At 35.1% G+C, this 18,549-nt stretch overlaps 3 protein-coding genes and 1 pseudogene across 3 annotated transcripts; 1 reads left to right on the top strand and 3 right to left on the bottom strand.

Moving 5' to 3' along the window:
- LOC102596884 (urea-proton symporter DUR3-like) overlaps nt 1-3,368 on the top strand; it is a 5,374-nt pseudogene extending 2,006 nt beyond the window's left edge.
- Nucleotides 3,369-3,576: 208 nt separating this feature from the next.
- Nucleotides 3,577-4,666, bottom strand: LOC102598377 (probable LRR receptor-like serine/threonine-protein kinase At3g47570). Its single transcript, XM_015305008.1, has 2 exons — nt 4,453-4,666; nt 3,577-4,336 (listed from the first exon to the last, which is right to left on the bottom strand). The coding sequence occupies exons 1-2, from the start codon at nt 4,655-4,657 to the stop codon at nt 3,966-3,968; spliced, it is 576 nt and encodes a 191-aa protein (XP_015160494.1). The 5' UTR covers nt 4,658-4,666; the 3' UTR covers nt 3,577-3,965.
- Nucleotides 4,664-8,023, bottom strand: LOC107058829 (LRR receptor-like serine/threonine-protein kinase EFR). The gene is made up of 4 exons (XM_015305005.1): nt 7,360-8,023; nt 5,530-6,594; nt 5,071-5,336; nt 4,664-4,999 (listed from the first exon to the last, which is right to left on the bottom strand). The coding sequence occupies exons 1-4, from the start codon at nt 8,021-8,023 to the stop codon at nt 4,664-4,666; spliced, it is 2,331 nt and encodes a 776-aa protein (XP_015160491.1).
- A 6,423-nt stretch (nt 8,024-14,446) lies between these two features.
- LOC107058828 (probable LRR receptor-like serine/threonine-protein kinase At3g47570) lies at nt 14,447-18,451 on the bottom strand. The gene is made up of 3 exons (XM_015305004.1): nt 17,719-18,451; nt 17,535-17,606; nt 14,447-16,650 (listed from the first exon to the last, which is right to left on the bottom strand). Exons 1-3 carry the CDS (start codon nt 18,401-18,403, stop codon nt 14,447-14,449), a joined length of 2,961 nt encoding a protein of 986 aa, XP_015160490.1. The 5' UTR covers nt 18,404-18,451.
- Nucleotides 18,452-18,549: the final 98 nt, after the last annotated feature.

Here is an 18,549-nt window from a genome sequence, read left to right as displayed (position 1 = left end):
AAAAAAAAATTTAAGTTTGTTTTTAAAAAATATTTTCAATTTCAAAATTTCAATTTTTTACCCCTACCCTCAACCCACCCCCTACCACCCCCCAAAAAAATTTAAATTTATTTTTAAAAAATATTTTCAATTTCAAAAATTATTTTCTACCCTAGTAAAAATAAAAGATATTTCTCAAAAAAAAAAATCATTCATAAATCAAACACTAGAAAAAAATTTCGGAAAATATTTTCTACTCACCAACCAAATATGAGAAAATAAATCAAAAATCAAAAATCAAAAATCAACTTGTTTTCCAGGTTGTTTTCCAGGAAAACATTGTCCTTCGTACCAAACACACCCTTAATGTCATCTCTTTTGCAGTGGACTTGGGCAGCTACAATCTTGCAAAGTTCAATGTAGCTTGGGAGTATGGAATTAGTGGACCCTTTTGGTATGCAAGTGGAGCTACTATTCAGGTACGTCTAAATCATTCTTCGATATTCTTGACCTCAGGAAGATAAATTTTTCGAGTTGCTTTTAACAGGTCCTCCTTTTTGGTGTGATCGCGATAGAGATCAAAAGAAAAGCCCCTTATGCTCATACTGTCTGTGAAATCGTAAAAGCAAGGTTCGTGGTGAACTGTACTAAAGATGAAGATGATTCTGCTGTATCCATATAGTCTGTTGACTGTTATTTACTCACAATTTCAGATGGGGAACTGCTGCACATCTGGTTTTTCTGGGGTTTTGCTTCTTGACAAACATTATAGTAACAGCCACGTTGCTTCTTGGTGGCTCTGCTGTCGTCAATGCACTCACTGGTGCTAACATATATGCTGCAAGTTTCCTTATCCCTCTCGGTGTTGTAGTTTACACCTTAGCAGGAGGGCTAAAAGCTACTTTCTTGGCTAGCTATATACATTCCGTCATAGGTATCTAATTTAAGCTCTCTGTATCAGCTTTACTCTTTTTCACGCGCTCATCTAAGAGAATTTCCGGTAATTGATTTCAGTACACGTGGTTTTAGTCATCTTTGTGTCAGGGGCAGCTCAAACTCATTGATGGCCTAAGGCTAAAATCAAATTAGAGGCCTTAAAAAAAAATTTAAAAAATTATAAATTTAAAATATAAACTATCAATAGAACAAGTAAATTCTTAAACTTTGAATAAGAGAGATAAAAAAAATAGAAGATAAGAAGAGAGGAGGATAGAATATATAAAAATAAAATTAAAAAAAGAATAAGATAAAAAAAAAGAAATAACTTGTACATTAAAAAAAAAAAAGTACACAACTTTTTATTCAAAAGGTAAAAAGTAATTGTCATATCCATCACTTCATTAATGCCATTTGCATTTATTGTCTTAGTTCTATTTTTTTATTTTTTTTTAGTTTAATCCTACCTAATTAACTAAAAGATGAGGCCCCCTAAAATTGGGGGCCTAAGGCAAATGACTTTTTTTTAACCCTTACCAGCCGCCCCTGTGTGGTTGTTGATTTCAGTACACGTGGTGTTAGTCATCTTTGTGTACCTAGTATACGCTGCAAGCAGTGAACTTGGCAGCCCAAACATCGTTTACAGACGTTTATTAGAAGTAGCAAGCAAGTCAAGAAGCTGTCAAGAGCCAATCTCTCATGTAGGACAATCTTGTGGCCCTGTTACTGGGAATTTCAAGGGGTCTTATGTTACTATGTTGAGTTCAGGTGGTCTCGTCTTTGGTATCATCAACATCGTTGACAATTTTGGCACAGTTCTCATTGACAATGTAAGTTTTTTCTTTCCGTATGATATAGCAAGAAACTAGCTTATGGTAAGTTTCTGCAACAATCCTGATATCAGAAATATCGAAATGTTAGGGATATTGGGTAAGTGCAATTGCTGCAAGACCATCATCAACACATAAGGGCTATTTGTTGGGTGGTTTAGTTTGGTTTGCTGTGCCATTTTCCTTGGCAACATCACTAGGTCTTGGAGCACTGGCTCTTGATCTACCGATAACAGCAAGTGAGGCTAGCCACGGACTTGTTCCTCCAGCTACAGCTATTGCTTTGATGGGAAAAGGAGGATCAATTCTTCTCCTCACAATGCTCTTTATGTAAGTGCCTAATCAAGAATTACGCGTGGAATATGTTCTGTTAACTGTCAATTACATGACTTCTTCTGTATTGATTAGGGCTGTTACATCTGCTGGTTCATCTGAGCTAATCACGGTCTCTTCATTAGGTACATATGACATCTATCGTACATACATCAACCCGGAAGCAAATGGAAAACAAATCCTAAAAGTCTCAAGAGTTGTCGTCTTAGGCTTTGGCTGTTTCATGGGCATTTTAGCAGTAATTTTGAACAAGGCTGGTGTTTCTCTAGGTTGGATGTATTTAGCTATGGGAGTTTTCATAGGATCAGCTGTTATCCCAATAGCCTTCATGCTTTTATGGCGAAAAGCAAACAGTTTTGGTGCAATCCTAGGGACAGTTATTGGCTGTTTGTTAGGTATTACAACTTGGTTATCTGTCACTAAGATCGAGTATGGAAGAATAGACCTTGACACACCTGGTAGAAATGCACCAATGCTAGCAGGAAACCTTGTTTCCATACTTACCGGTGGAGCTATTCATGCTGTTTGCAGCTTTTTAAGACCTCAGAATTATGATTGGGAGACTACAAAACAGATCACTGTGGTTGAAAAGGAAAAGAGTGAAGTACCACCTGAAGAATTCAGAGAGGAAAAACTCAACAGTGCCAAAGCCTGGATAATCAAATGGGGCATCGGTTTCACATTCGTTATAGTAATTCTCTGGCCTATTCTTACACTTCCTGTGGGTAAGTCGAAAAAACTCTTTCTTCTGCTTCAGTGTATAATATCACAGTATGAGTACTCGATGATTAACTAAGTTGCAAACTTGATAAAGCAGGGCAATTTAGCAAGGGATACTTCACATTCTGGCTATAATATCTGTTGTATGGGGCACAGTTGGATCAGCAGTGTGCTTAATGGTATGTTCACAAATGACAGAGTTATGGGAAAATTAGAAGACTTGAACTCCAAACTGAATGCATTTATTGTAGCAATGCCTGAAGTAGAGAGGGTGTATTTACTTGAGAAAGAAAGGAGCAAGAAAAAGGAAGTAGCAGAATCTGATCAGATTGTTGCTTCACCAAGTCATTGAATTTCCAGATAAAACAAGTGTATCAGTGTGTATTTAAAGTCTAAAAAGATCCAAAGACAGCTCTTCGTCCACGAGCAAAATATTTAGGCCTTTCCATATAAAGAGGCGAATCTAGAATTTTAAATATAATAGATTTCAATCTTTGAAGTGTATAGGACTGAACTCATTGTATATATTGTGTGTCAAAATAAGGCTAATCTGTCACAGATACATACTGCCATGTCTTGTATGAATTTACTTTAATTAGTCTGTTTAAACATTGGAAGGACTCGAGATAACTTTGTCCACGAACCAAATGACTTTGCGGAAATAAATTTAGACAACATAGTGACTTGTTCAAGTGACATTTAGCTACCTGATAACATTTTTGATATATGTCAAAAGTTGTGAAAGCTGTCATGCCAATACACATTAGGCTGCTTCTCATTAGCAAAAGGTAGCATGATAACACAATTTTCCCAACTGAGTTCAAACATTATAATAAAATGTTAAAACTTCCAAAAGGGGTTTATGGAAATTTTTGATTGGTTTCATCTATAAACCAAACAACAAAACAAGAAACTCGAAAAGCAACCAACAAGTTGCATTGTTGTAGTCCATCAGAACTCAATGTTCAACCATTTAGTGTAGTAGACACAGGTTTTCGGAGATATAATTCCATCAGGTGTACATACACTAATCCTAGGGCAAGCACCACATGGAATCGAAGCCATTGGCCCTATTGTTTTCGGACCTGAAGTATCTCCAACTGCAATTCTGTAACAAACAGATCCAATAGGAATAGAATGATACTCTCCCAATCCAGTACTCTTTACCTATATAATGGCATCGTCCAAAACCATAGAGTTCAATATTTCCCCGACTTGTTGACTTGTGCAGCACTCAACAACTTTCCGTTTCTTCAAAAAGTCATGGATCCCATCCACAGTAGCAACTTTCATCATTCCTAAAACCTTGAGGCACGTCTCTCTAAGAACAGTGATGAATTCCTTGTCTCTTGAAAATAAATTAGCATCCACTACATCCATCACTCTATCGGGTAATGATTCAAACACCCATCTCTTCAAGCTGAGTTCTCCAACGAAAAGATCGTCCATGGGCTTCTTTCTTGTAAAGGTCTCCATTAACATGATACCATAGCTATAAACATCTCCCATGGTTGACACTAAGCCTTCTGATCCATATTCTGCAAACATACGCCATATATTTATCTTCTAAATCAATAGCAAAATGAATCGTGTTGTTTCTTAACTACACAATGAGACAAATTAACATAAGAAAGACTTGATAACAGTTGTATACCTGGTGCCATGTAGCCAATAGTGCCTAGCGTCTTCGTTTGTGCTATCAATTTATCAGCTGTCATAAGTTTGGATATACCAAAGTCACTGACTCTTGCAACCATGTCTCCATCCAAAAGTATGTTACTTGGTTTTAGATCACAATGTACAACAACAAAAGAATGACCTTCATGTAAATATTCCATTGCAGAAGCCACATCAATCATGACCCTCTATCTTTGGTTTAAATCCAAAAAGTTGTTGTGAGAGTAAAGCCAAGCATCAAGGTTTCCATTTGGCATGTACTCTAGAACCAATGCTTTAAAATCAAGATTAGCACAACTACTTATCACCTTAACAAGATTTCTATGGCGAATGTTACGCAAAACCTCACACTCCAAATCAAATCTTCTAAATGCATCTTGTACTTCTGTGTTGAAAACCTTTACAGCAACGATAATTCCATCTTGGAGTGTTCCTTTGTACACTAGACCAAGGCCTCCCCTGCCAATCAAATTGGCTTCATCAAAGTTGTTTGTCCCTCGAACAACTTCATAGTAAGAGATCCTCTGATGGGATTGACCAATCAAATCTGGTATAGGAGGTTGTTTATTCTTTTTTGGTATTTCAGAAACCAAACCATGAAAATAGTTGTGACTACTAATGCTACTGCAACTGATGCAAGAGCAAAAGTTAAAGCCTTCCTTTTGTTTTTTCTTTTCATGCCACCAATTCTGCATTCCGCCACATTGAATTGAGATGGTCCACACAATTCAGCATTCCCCATGAAAGATGCAGCCAAATTAGCAAAAGGTCCTCCATTTGGAATCTTACCAGTGAGTGCATTGAAAGACACATTAAGATAGCTAAGTTGTTTAAGATTCACCAGAGACTCGGGGATCATTCCTGAAAAGGTTATTTCCGGATAAATCCAAGTATGCAAGAGCAGTCAAGTATCCGAATGATTGAGGTATAAGACCTTCAAAATTATTCATCTACAGAGAAAGATTCACCAAATTCTGTAGTTGTCCCATTGTGCTTGGAATTTCTCCCGAGAATTGATTTCTTGATAAATTTAAATTGCTTAGACTCCTCAAACTTCCTATTCCAATAGGCAGAGAACCATTGAGAAAATTGGAGGACAAATTCAGAGTTGATATACCGATGTTACTCCAAAAAGTTGGAGGAATATTGGAACTCAATGCATTGGAATCTAAAAAGAGTTCTCTTAAAGAAGAAAGATTTCCCAAACAACTTGGTATTTCATCTGAAAGCTGATTTTCACTCAAGTCAAGTCGAAATAAGACCTCCATATTGCATAAGCTTTCTGGTATGGTACCATTTATTTTATTTTTCCAAAGTGTCAACTTTTGCAATTTCCTCATGTTTCCCAATTCATGAGGAATTGAACCACTCAAACGATTCTTTCCAATGCCTAACCACACCAAGTTACTCAACTTACTGATTTCAACAGGGATTTCACCTGTGATGTTGTTTCCAGAGGTGATGAATACGTCAAGAGAATCAGACCAATTACTGAAGGCTAAGGACTTTGGAAAAGTTCCTCTGAATGCATTATATCCTAGTTGTATACGCTTCAAGTGCTTGCAGCTCGATAGGGAAGTAAGGAAACTTAATTCCCTTGTGGAAGGATCATTTGTCAGTTGATTCCACTGCAAGTTGATCACTTCAAGCTGCTGCAAATTTCCAAGATTCATCGGCACATCCCCACTAAGAAAATTGTGGCCCAAATCAAGGAAAGTGAGCTTGGAAACATTTGAAATGGAGCTAGGAATTGTCCCACTAAACTGGTTCAACCCAAGATAAAGGACATTAAGATTTGGAAATTTATGGGCAAAGTTAGAAGGTAGACTTCCAGAAAGCTCATTAGCTGCAAGCGCGATCATTTCTAACCCAGAAATGTCATAGAAAGAGTCTAGAATTTGACCTGATATATTGTTTGAACCAAGATATATTTCTTTCAGATTGACAAGTTTTGCAAATTCTGTAGGAATGTTTCCATGAAGATTATTAGCACCAATATCTAACATCACCAAAGTCGACAAATTCCCCATAGAAGGTGGAAGAGTTCCAACCAATTCGTTTTTTCGAAAACTTAAATGTTGAATTGCTGGAAGATTCTGAATTTCACTTGGAATGTTTCCTGAAAGTTATATCACATTTTTGGAGTTGCTAGACACTTAAGAGCCAAGTTCTTATCTTGTAAATTAAGGAGAACTAGATCAAACGGAAAGGCAATGCACACACAAACGTATTTAGTGTTTTGTCAGCAAAACGGATAGTAAGATTGATATCAGTGTAGACATCCTATACTATAATTTCATTTCCAACACAAGAACCTTACAAAATCTGGCGGTTGTTTAATCTTCCGTCTATTTGACTTAGGAAAGTCCTATGAACCAGCAACTTTCACTAACGCATTTGCATTTCTGTTTTAAGAAAGAGATCTTAAAGAGTAAAATTAGTTTAAGATTACAAGTTTAAAAATCTTCTTTACTTTCTTAAATTCCATGTCAAGTCAAAACCAGATAAACAAATTGAAACGGAGAGAGTATTACTTTCTGAGGTTGTCACATGGACATATATATGACCTATATTGAAAATGATTGTTTCAATAAGGGGTTGCTCTAGCAATGTAGTTATATAAGAGGATCCCAGGTTGTTAGTTGATGGTTGCTCTTATGGTCTTTTTAAAACATTCTGTATTCGTTAAACGCTCCATATATATAGAGTTACCTGTCAATTTATTCCATCCAAGAAACATATCTTGAAGCTTTGACATGTTCCCCATTTACTCGGGGTAAATTTCCTATTAATTAAGAATACAATATACAGGAAAAAATACAATGATCAATTCAAGAAGAAGGGAAAAAAAAAAGGAAATAAGAAGTACAAGTTAGTTAATTACCTGTGAATCTGTTATAAGACAAGGACAGAGCTAAAAGTTGGGTGCATTTATCTAAACGACTAGGAAGTTCACCCACTAAACCATTGTTACCCATGAATAAATATTGCAGCATTGGGAGATTACTGCACATGTCATTTGGCAAATTCCCACTTAGATCATTCAAATTCAAATCAATGATCTTTAAAGAAGAGATATTGAAGATAGATGATGGAACATATCCATATAGGTCATTTTCAGAAAGATCCAGTACTTCAAGCCTCGAAAGAAATCCAAGGCTTTGTGGGATTTCACCAGTGAGATTATTCATTTGCAAGGACAAGTACTTGAGTCTCATTAGACGGCCAAGTTCATTGGGAATTACACCATTAAAAGTGTTGCCAAAATCCAAGAAACTAAGGAAGGAAAGGTTCCCTATTTCTTTCGGAATGGACTCTCTTAATCTTAGACTCTTGAGGTTTTGTGAGACAACTCTATGATGCCGTGTGCTACAAGAAACACCAATCCAACTGCAAACTTCTGTCCCTTGTGTCCAGTTTTTTATCAGAGTTTCATCGGGGTCATTGGTTATTTGTGCTATGAAGACTAATAGAGCTGATTCGTCAGTAAAGTTTGTCCTTGAAGCAGATATATTGATGCAGTAGATTAGTAAAAGGAGGCCTGTCATCGCGGCCCTTGCCATCATTATTTTTTTAAGAACCAAAGTATTTGATAGGGGTATGAAGGAAATTAAAATGCAAAAGCAGAAAAGAAGTTCTTAATATGCATTTCCTCCTTTCAAGTATCCAACTTTATATAATGGGCGTCGCTTGGATACAATCGCCTTTTGTGTAATCCAGTTAAAAACATCTTTATTTTGAATGTTAGAAGGGATAAAACTCAAATATGTCATCGAACTTAACAAAATGGCCTATCTATGCCACTCGTTATAGTTGGATATAAACATGCCACCGACATTACCATTTTGGCCATATATTCCATTACCTGCTACTATCAGATTTTGCTATGTGGCATTATCTAAACCCTTCATTACTTACCACCACCACCCCTCTCAAACAGTCACCCCCTTTTACGAGTGACATATGTGATCCATTTTGTTAAATGCAGTGGCATATTTGAGCCTTCTCCCAAGGTCCCATCGCATCCCAACCACTATAACACCAAATATTTCAACATGAAAAGACAGACATACTCTTCATTCACACGCTCATATGTACTTCCACAACCAGCTACACCTCATTAGTGTACTCTCTTTTAAACCTGTCTTATTAAGAAAACAATTTTTCTGTCCTTCTCCTAAGCCACCGCGACATCCAACTATAACACCTCAAATTCTACCATGAAAACACATACTTACTCTTAATTCACACACTCGTATGTACTTTCCATATCCAGATATACCTCATTAGTGTACTCTCTTTTAAGCTTGTCTTTTTTTCTTTTTCTTTATTCTGAAACAAATTTTATGTCCTTTTCCCAAGCCACCACCATATCCCAACCACTATAACACCCCAAATTCCACCATGAAAATTCATACATACTCTTAATTCACGCACACAAATGTACTTTCATACCAGCTACATCTCATTAGTGGACTCATTTTTAAGCCCGTCCTTGTTTTTATTTCTTACACAAATTTGTGTTTTTCTTAAATCTTTTTAAGAGCCGTAAAGTACGTGAAATTTGTGAATGATGTAGAATAGGATAAGATTCATAATCCAATTAAATAAGAGAGTATAGTTTTTCCATATAAAATAATTGTGTTATAGTATAAGCCAATAAGGAACAAACTTGTCCTTATAAGTTTGTTATATTTATTACATAAAATCAGAAACTACAGACGTTTAAATAGGAATATATATGATTCAAAAAGGTTGAATGTCATGCATCAAATGATAAACAGAAAAATAACATTGAACTTAACAAAATGGTTCACAAATGCCACTCGTAAAAGGGGTCAGAGGGGAGGGAACCGGTAAGTAATAAAAGATTTAGATAATGTAATATTAGGGGTCCATTAGTGGGTAATGACATATGTAGCCCAAAATGGTAACGTCGATGGAAATTCTATGCCCAACTATTACCGAGTGACATGGCTAGGCCATTTCACTAAGTTTGCTGGCATATTTGAGCTTTTTTTGAATGTTCAATATTACAAGTTACAATCTTAAGAGGTGTCAAAAAGAAACTGAAAAATCAAATCACCAATAATGTCTATATATTGCCTTTGCAGAATAGTGCAAGTAGATATTTTTCTCTCTAGTATACGTAAGATGAAGGTAATGGATCTGAAATAATATAGCAGGATAAAGGTTATTCAATAGCTTATCGTTCTATCACCATCCTTATAGAGGCAACTTGTTAGATCCAAGTTTAGCCAGTGTATTTATGGTATATGTAAAGTCAAACTCTATAACATGTAGGCCATATGTACTTCAACTCAATATATAAGTTCTACTCAGGTGGAAATTAGATGGAGGCAATTAAAAATTGACAGTGATAGAGCAAATTGATAAAGTCTTTAAGTAATTTTGTCTGAAGTCCTGATGACACAATCTGATTATTTGTGAAATTATTGAAGTGCAGTTGTTATAATCTCATAACTAAGCTGACTAGAAATTCTGAACTCTACATAAAGTCTGTTGTTAGGCCAATAATAACGGTTTTCTAAGAAAAGAGAAGTTCAAGTTGGGAATGACTTTTTCATATTATAGGACAAACCAAGTTAATTAATACCTGTACCGGTGATGAAAGTCGTAGCTACTCAAACTGGAGTTGGTATTTAGAGGATGTGTCAATGTCTTTGTAGATATGTAGTTTGTCATCTTAAACAACAACTTGTAGACAAGAATGAATTATAATTGTGCAACAGTCAAAACTCTAACTGAAAATAAAAAATTGTAGAATTAGCTGCCAATTATACCAAACACCATCCCTCAATGCAGTTCCAAATATCTCTCTTATTATATAAAAATAACTATTTGTACTTGTTTAAACAAATCTGAAACTTTCAAATGGGTATTTGCTACTATTTCTATGAACTTGACTTAACAGTTAGCAGCTTAGCATACATTGCAGAATACATAGTTTGTAGAGGCAGAAATTAAAGTAAAACGCAGGAATTACCTCAATGGCGATCACGCAGGGATGTTTATTTGAGATCGTAACTCTGAAATAAACATAGACCAGTGCACACCACTCGCCGAGTGGCTCTTTCTTCATTGTAGATATTGTACCGCCGATAAGACTGTGTACAATCCCTTTGTTTACCCGCCCATGGCAGTGCACAGTGCACTGCAATGCCCAGTTCTAGTGCGTTTGACATCACAGATTCCCAATTTACATAATTTCAAAAACCCAGCAGATTCTACAGCAAAAATACCAACAGAGGAGAGACGATTTTAACTTGAAAAATGGATCCAATTTGACTTGAAAATGGGTCAAATTTGAGGATTGATCTCCTCAACTCTTAAATTGAGCTAAGATTCAATTATGTTTAAAGAATTTAATCTTCCGTTATAAGAGCTTGATTAATTTTCACCTCAATTTGAGTCAATACGAATGACTCTTGAGGCAAAGGTAGGTGAAAATTTTATTTTTTAAAACTTTTTCTTAGATTGAATTAAGTAAGAATAGGATTATAAGTTGATTGGCTATCTAAGCTTTAATCTGGTTCATTGAGGGTTAATACATCTGATATATTTTGTGCCGTAACATACATACACACATAATATGCATTGTGTTATAAGATAAATATATACACAATATACTATGTTATAAACTAGTTATTTGTACAATATACTTGATGCCCAAGTATAGAGTCCATTTGGATTGACTTAAATTTTTTTTATTTTAAATCAAAAATTTAAAAGTCAAACTTAAATAACTTTTACGTTAAAAATAAAAAGTTGATATAGACCTATTTTTTTTAAAAAAATTATTTTAAACTTATTTAAAGTTATTTTTAACCTTATCAAATACTTCAAAAAGCTAAAAATGGCTTAAAAATAAAATTTTTAAGTCAATCCAAATAGACTCATATACATCTACATATATAGCTATTTTTGTAACAAAGAAAAAAGACAAGAACAAATGAAAAAGAAAAAAATAATTCACTTGTTATTTTTTCTCATCTATATTTCTTCTTAATTTTAGTACATTAACTATCTAACTATATTATATAACATACCGAGAAAATGACCAAAATGGTCCTTGATGTATGGGGCTTGAACTTACCTTACTAAAATAGTGCTTAATGTATATAAAAATATGACCATTTTGATCTTTAACCCTAAAACTAACTATATAAGTGATATTTTTTAAAACTTAATGGTGGGTCCCACAAAATTGCCACATGGCAAACCCCTTCTCCCTCAATCTTCTTTCTTCTTGTTGCAACTTTCAATTGATTTATTCGTCTTTCCATTACCTCCTCCATCTTTTCTAAACCAAATTTTACCAGAAAAAAAAAATCTGACACAAAAATCTCTTCAAATTTCAAAGAATATTTTAAGATTCTATTTTCCACCTTTATCCATTACGTTTTCGCCCTTTAATGTCAACAACGGAATAAAGAATTAATACATAAAAAGTTATTAATCTTAAAAATGACTAAATTAGAAAAAACTATATTCTTTTCATAGATCTCTTCAACAAGAGAGAATACTTGTTTTAAACTTGAAAAGAGTTTACTTATGAAGATCTCGTAAAAGAGAAATGGAGTGTTTTATCTAATTTACTTAGTTCATATTTATTTTAATGGATCATTTTTTCTTTTGTCTAAAATGGGAGTTGCTGGGGATTATTATTTCAGAGGGGGAACTAACAAATGAGTGTAGTGTGTATATATATTTTTTTACAAGAATATAACAAGTGGGTGAACTGAAAATGGAGCATGACCTCTAATGGTGGTAAAAGAAAGAAGACCAAAATAGTCACCTGTTAAGTTTAACAGAAATTTTTACTTCTATGGTTAGTTTTAGATTAAGGACCAAAGTAGTCATCTTTTTCTATACATTAAGGACTATTTCAATAACATGATATATACAGAGGACTAAAAATCTCGAGCCCTTATATATCAAGACCATTTTGGTCGTTTTCTCTATAACATACACGTCAAATTTTAATATTTTCCCATTTAAAAAACTTTTTAAGTCAACAAACGTGACATGAATTGACAACCCCGCGCGCGAGGAGAGTAGGGTGGAGTGGGGAGTGGAGGGAGGACTAGAGTGTCAACAGAGAGTGTAAAATGTAAAATCGAGAGAGATCAGATCAAATTGAATATGGAAGAAGAAGAGGAGGTGATGACGCTCACAACTTGTAAAGATCGAAGGAGCTTCCATGTCCGTCCCAATTCAGTATTGCGAAAAATCAAAGGTTTTTCTCTATCAATAACTTCGAATGATATGTGAGGTTTCATCTTTCAAACCAGTATGCTTTTCTGGTTCTACACTTTCAAATTACCGGAATCCTCTGTATGTTCTGGTTTAGATTTTAGGATTTTGCTTAAATTTCTCAAAAATTCACTGTGAAATTACTTAACAAAGTAACTTTAATTGGGTTTGTATCAGCAAAAATATGATGGTGAGCTTTGAGAATTTCCACCGAACACAAATTTCTTGTTACTAATCAGTAATTTATCTTGAAACTCATGTCAAGTCATATTTTTGGTGATTGGAAGGCTAAAGCGACGTTGTAAGAGGAAACTCATAGGTAGAGTGACTTTGTTGATACGAAAATAACTTAAGTGACCTTACTAAGTAATTTCACATAATTGAGTGAGAAATTTACTCTGGATTAAGATTCTGTATGATCATGGAGTGTTTTCGATTAGAGACACTCTATTTGTGCTGCTTTAAATACATTTCCGCTATATTTACGTGATCAGAGGAGTTATGTGCAATGCATTGATGAGAATAGAGGCAAAAGGCCATACACTTTAATGGTAAGGTAAGGGATATGTTTCATGTTTGTTACTTTTGTGCTTTACATGCCCGAGAGGCTTGAAAATGTTGTAGCCATATAGTTTCACTAGCACCATTAGTCAGTATTAGATGACCTTTTTAAGGGTAACTCGAAAACAGAACGAAGCACTTAGCATTACCAACTAGGCTTTGGAAGGTATATTTTAGACTGGTGGAGGGATTGAGGTATTGAATTCTGCTATAGGTCTCAGCAAATCTTTATGGTTTATTTTCAAGCACTAACTTGATTCTTATTTACCGACGATCCGAGGTTATTATTAGGAATTAGGAAAGTCTAGGTGATGCCAAGAAAGTGGTGTCAGAAATGCAATGACTCAGAAATATATCATGTGATTTAGTGATCTGCTTATTCAAATTCTATGTGTAGTTTATTTTCATTCCATAATAATCATGTCATATTGTGATCTTACTTATTTAAGTTCTAAGTTTACACTTTTTAATAAATATCTGACTAAGCATAAATTTTACCAAGCTCAGAAAAAAAGCAGTGAGACTATGATAAATCTTCGATGATAACATTTTATTGATTGATTCTTCAGACAAGGAAAAAAAAACAAGAAGAAAAATGATATACCTAAATAAATAATTATTACGTATAAAGAAGAACAAACACCAAACGAACTTTCTAAAATAATTGAAACGGAATATTAATCTCTTAGTTCTATGTACTAGCCCAACCTTTTGTGCCTGTGAACACAATGTGACAAATCCACTATAGATCCATTTAGTTTGTCACAGCATTCTGCAGAAATTGAGTTAGGATCTTCTTGAGTCGCAGAGTAATATCTTCCATGCAGATTCTCTCTTCCGGCAGATCATTTGTGCATTCAAGAGCTAATTCCATGATTGATTTGAAGCATCTCTCTTTAGAAGTAAAATTTTCTTCGTCCAGTGAAAATAGATTAATGTCCACTACATCCACCAATCGGTTTGGTAATGATTGGCATATCCATCTTTTCAAGGTGAAGTCTCCAACGAATAGATCATCCACGGGGCTCTTTCTTGTAAAAGTCTCCATTAACAAAATACCAAAGCTATAAACATCTCCCTTCGTTGATACTTTGCCTTCTGATCCATACTCTGCAAAAAAAATCACGCAATCATTAGTGAAAATAATTAACGTCATTTAAAATCTTCAAATGAACTTGATAATAACATTTACCTGGTGCCATGTAGCCAATAGTACCCAAAGTCTTGGTATGTGCTATTAGCGTCTCAGCTGTTAGAAGTTTGGATATCCCAAAGTCACTCACTTTTGCCACCATATCTCCATCCAAAAGTATGTTACTTGGTTTCAAATCACAATGGATGACTACAAAAAAATGACCTCCATGTAAATACTCCACAGCAGAAGCCACATCAATCATCACCTTTAGTCTTTGAGTTATATCCAAAAATTTGTCAGTAGAGTGAAGCCAACATTCGAGATTTTCATTGGGCATGTACTCTAGCACCAACACTTTATAATCAAAATTGGCACAACTACTTATCACCTTAACAAGGTTTCTGTGTCGAATGCTACGTAAAACTTGACATTCCACTTCAAAACTCCTAAATGCATTTTGCAGTTCTGTATTGAATACCTTTATTGCGACAACCATTCCATCTGCTAGTGTCCCTTTGTACACCAAACCAAGGCTCCCCCTTCCAATCAAGTTTGCTTCATCAAAGTTGTTTGTCCCTTGAGAAATATCATAGTACGAAATCCTCTTATGTACCTGACCAAATGTATCAACTAGAGGAAGTTCCGTACTCCTTTTTCGGCATTTCAGAAACCAAATGATGAAAATGGTTGTGACTACAACTCCTGAGGAAACTGATGCAAGGACAGAAGTTAAGACTCTACTCTTTCTTTTGCTTTCAAGACTTGTGACTCTGCATTGCATCACATGGAAGCGTGATGATCCACATAATGCAGGGTTACCCATGAATGATTCAGCTGTAAAATTTATGAATGGCCCTCCATCTGGAATTTCACCCATGAGCCCATTGAACGAGACATTGAAATACATGAGATGTTCAAGATTCCTCAAGGACTTGGGGATCATGCCTGTTAGATTGTTGCTAGATAGATCCAAATATTCCAATGAAACCAAATCTTCAAATAGTTCAGGTATAGGACCATCTAACATATTCTTTGACAATGAAAGGCTAACCAAGCTTTGTAGTTGGCCAATCGTGCTAGGAATCTGACCTGAGAACTGATTGCCAGATAAATCTAACATCCGCAAACTCCTTGTGTTTCCCATTTCTACTGCAAGAGATCCATTCAGCAAATTGGAGGACAAATCGAGAACTGAAAGATCTTTGTTTCTCCAAAATGTTGATGGAATATGGGAAACTAGTGCATTGGAATCTAAGTAGAGTTCTCTTAAAGAAGAAATATTTCCAAAGCAACTTGGTAATTCCCCAGAAAGTTGATTTTTGCCCAAGATAACTTGGTACAAGCTTTCCATGTTACACAAGCTAGTTGGTATAATTCCATCTAAATTGTTTATCTGCAGGTAAAACTTTTGCAAATTCTTCAAGTTCCCCAAATCTGGAGGAATAGAACCTATAAGCTTATTCTCTCCCAAGCTTAACCACTCCAGGTTCCTAAAGTTACTGATGTTAGTTGGTATTTTTCCTGTGATACCACTATTGGTGGCAATGAAATATTCAAGGGAAAAGGACCAGTTGCCTGATCCCAAGGACTTTGGAAGACTTCCATTAAATTGGTTACCTCCTATTTGAACTGTCTTCAAATACTTGCAATTAGATAATGATGTAAGAAAACTTAACTTGTCCGTAGATGGATCATTCGTCAATTGATTAAATTGCAAGCTGATGAATTGAAGCTGTTGTAGCTTTTCAAGATTCATAGGTACAGGTCCACTAAACAGATTGCGACCAAAATCAAGCTGGATAAGCTTGGTGGAATTCACAATGGAGGTAGGAATCAGCCCTGTAAACTGGTTGTTCCCAAGATAGAGGCCGACAAGATTTGGAAGGGTATGGCCTATGTTTGAGGGAAGTGTTCCTGAGAGCCCATTTCCTACAAATGAAATCATTGCTAATCCAGAAATGTTGTACATAGGCCCTGGAACTTCACCCGATAATCTGTTTTGACCAAGAAACAATCCTTTCAAATTTACAAGATGTTTAAATTCTAGGGGAATGCCACCATGTAGACTGTTCTGACCTAGGTCTATCACCTCTACATTTGACAAATTTCCCATACATGGTGGAAGAATTCCCACCAAATTGTTCCGTGGTAGACTTAATCTTCGAATTGCTGATAGGTTATCAATTTCACTTGGGATATGTCCTGTAAAATATATATTAAATTGTGTGGTTACAACCCTAAAACGTACAATATTGTGTAAGAGAATTAGAATCACGGATAGTTCGGCAATCCTTGTATTCTGTTTCAACGTCCTCTTGAAGACGAACAATAACAAGCCTAGGAAAGGTTTTCTGTTAATTAGGGCATTTAAATTTTAAATATTGGCAACATGAGAACTATTCATTTACTTCTGCTATTCTCTTTTCCTCTCTTCTTATATGGTAACTGAAGAAAGGAAGCTTAAACTATTTGATCGTCAGTCAATTATCTATATTAAGATGGATATGTGAGTCACTTGAGATGAGACATTAGAAACTACCATGGTTAGTTCAGTCTTACATGGATCTCTAGATGCACTGGTCTGCAGGTATGAAACTATATATGGTGATTGGATTTGTTAAAAAGGACAAGGTAGATCTAAAATCACATGGGAGGAAGTTGAAAGAAAGACCAACTATAAGTTAGAATCCATTTTGACTCAGTGAAAAGTAGAGCAAAATGGAATGGTAAGATCCATAAAGGTGATACCAACTAGTTGATATTAAAGCTTAATCATGTTGGTACCTCCAACTTACTCAATGTTCGCTAGGATGCTTTTAATATTGTTAGATATTTGTATGTTAACAGAAAATATAGAGAAATTTTAATGTTAGAAAACTTAAATTATTGAACCTTGAACTGAGATGGGGACTAAATGGATTAACGCGGATAATGAGGATTCATAAAGTTGACACAAACTAGCATTGAGCCGATGTAGTAGTAGTCATTGTTGTTTGAAAATGAATAACAAGGAGCTATATGAACATTTTTTGCTACTACTACAATATCTAATTAACTAGAAATTATTAGACTTAGAACCAAGATACCTGTTATGTTATTCCATCCAAGATATAATTCTCGAAGCTTTGTCAAATTCCACATGTCTCTTGGCAAACTTCCTGTTAATACATATATGAACACAATCAGATAGCCTCATAACAGTGTAAAAGGATTAAATGATTCTGAATCAAGTATATATAGTCCAAGAATTGAATTAACATTACTAATTACCTGTGAGCTGATTATATGACAAGGAAAGGTAAATAAGTTGTGTGCATTGATTCAGCCCACTTGGGATTTGGCCTGCTAATTGATTTTTTGAGAGAAATAAACCTTGCAGATTTGGAAGCCTAGTACAAAATCCCCTTGGGAGATTCCCACTAATCCGATTAAATCCCAAATCAATGATCTTTAAGGAAGACACATTGGAAATGGAAAATGGAACATTTCCAAATAGATCATTTTCAGAAAGATCAAGAAGTTGAAGCCTTGTGAGAAATCCAAGGCTTTCTGGGATTTGACCAGTGAGATTATTCATTTGCAAAGACAAGAAGTTTAAACGCCTCAGACTCCCGATTTCATCGGGGATTTGGCCGTGGAAACTGTTGTTTCCAACATCCAACTTGTTAAGGAAGGAGAGGTTCCCAATTTCTATTGCTATTGAACCTCTAAATCCAAAGCTTGTGAGGACTAATGATGTCACTCTTTGATGCTTTTTACTGCAAGATATGCCTATCCAATTGCAAATGTGAGTTCCTTTTGTCCAGTTTTTTGACAATATTCCATTGGGGTCTGAAGTTATCTGTGCTTTGAAAGCTAAAAGAGAAGCCTCATCAGTTGAAATGTTCGATGCATTTGTAACTGAGAGGTATATTAACAAAACTAGGAATGCTATAATTATAGTCCTGGAAACCATTTTGTGCAACTTCTGTAGCAGCTATATATTTGTGTAGGGAATTAGGAAGTATCTGAGTTTTTCTTTTTCAAATGCCATCTATATATACTGTGTATACTTCTAATATATACGTAATATGTTTGAAACATTCTCTTTTTTTTTTTTTT

Source organism: Solanum tuberosum, unplaced genomic scaffold (assembly GCF_000226075.1).
Source record: "Solanum tuberosum cultivar DM 1-3 516 R44 unplaced genomic scaffold, SolTub_3.0 scf00661, whole genome shotgun sequence".
NCBI lineage: Eukaryota > Viridiplantae > Streptophyta > Magnoliopsida > Solanales > Solanaceae > Solanum > Solanum tuberosum.
Note: the sequence above shows the minus strand (reverse complement) of the source record. Positions and strands in the feature narration are given on the sequence as shown.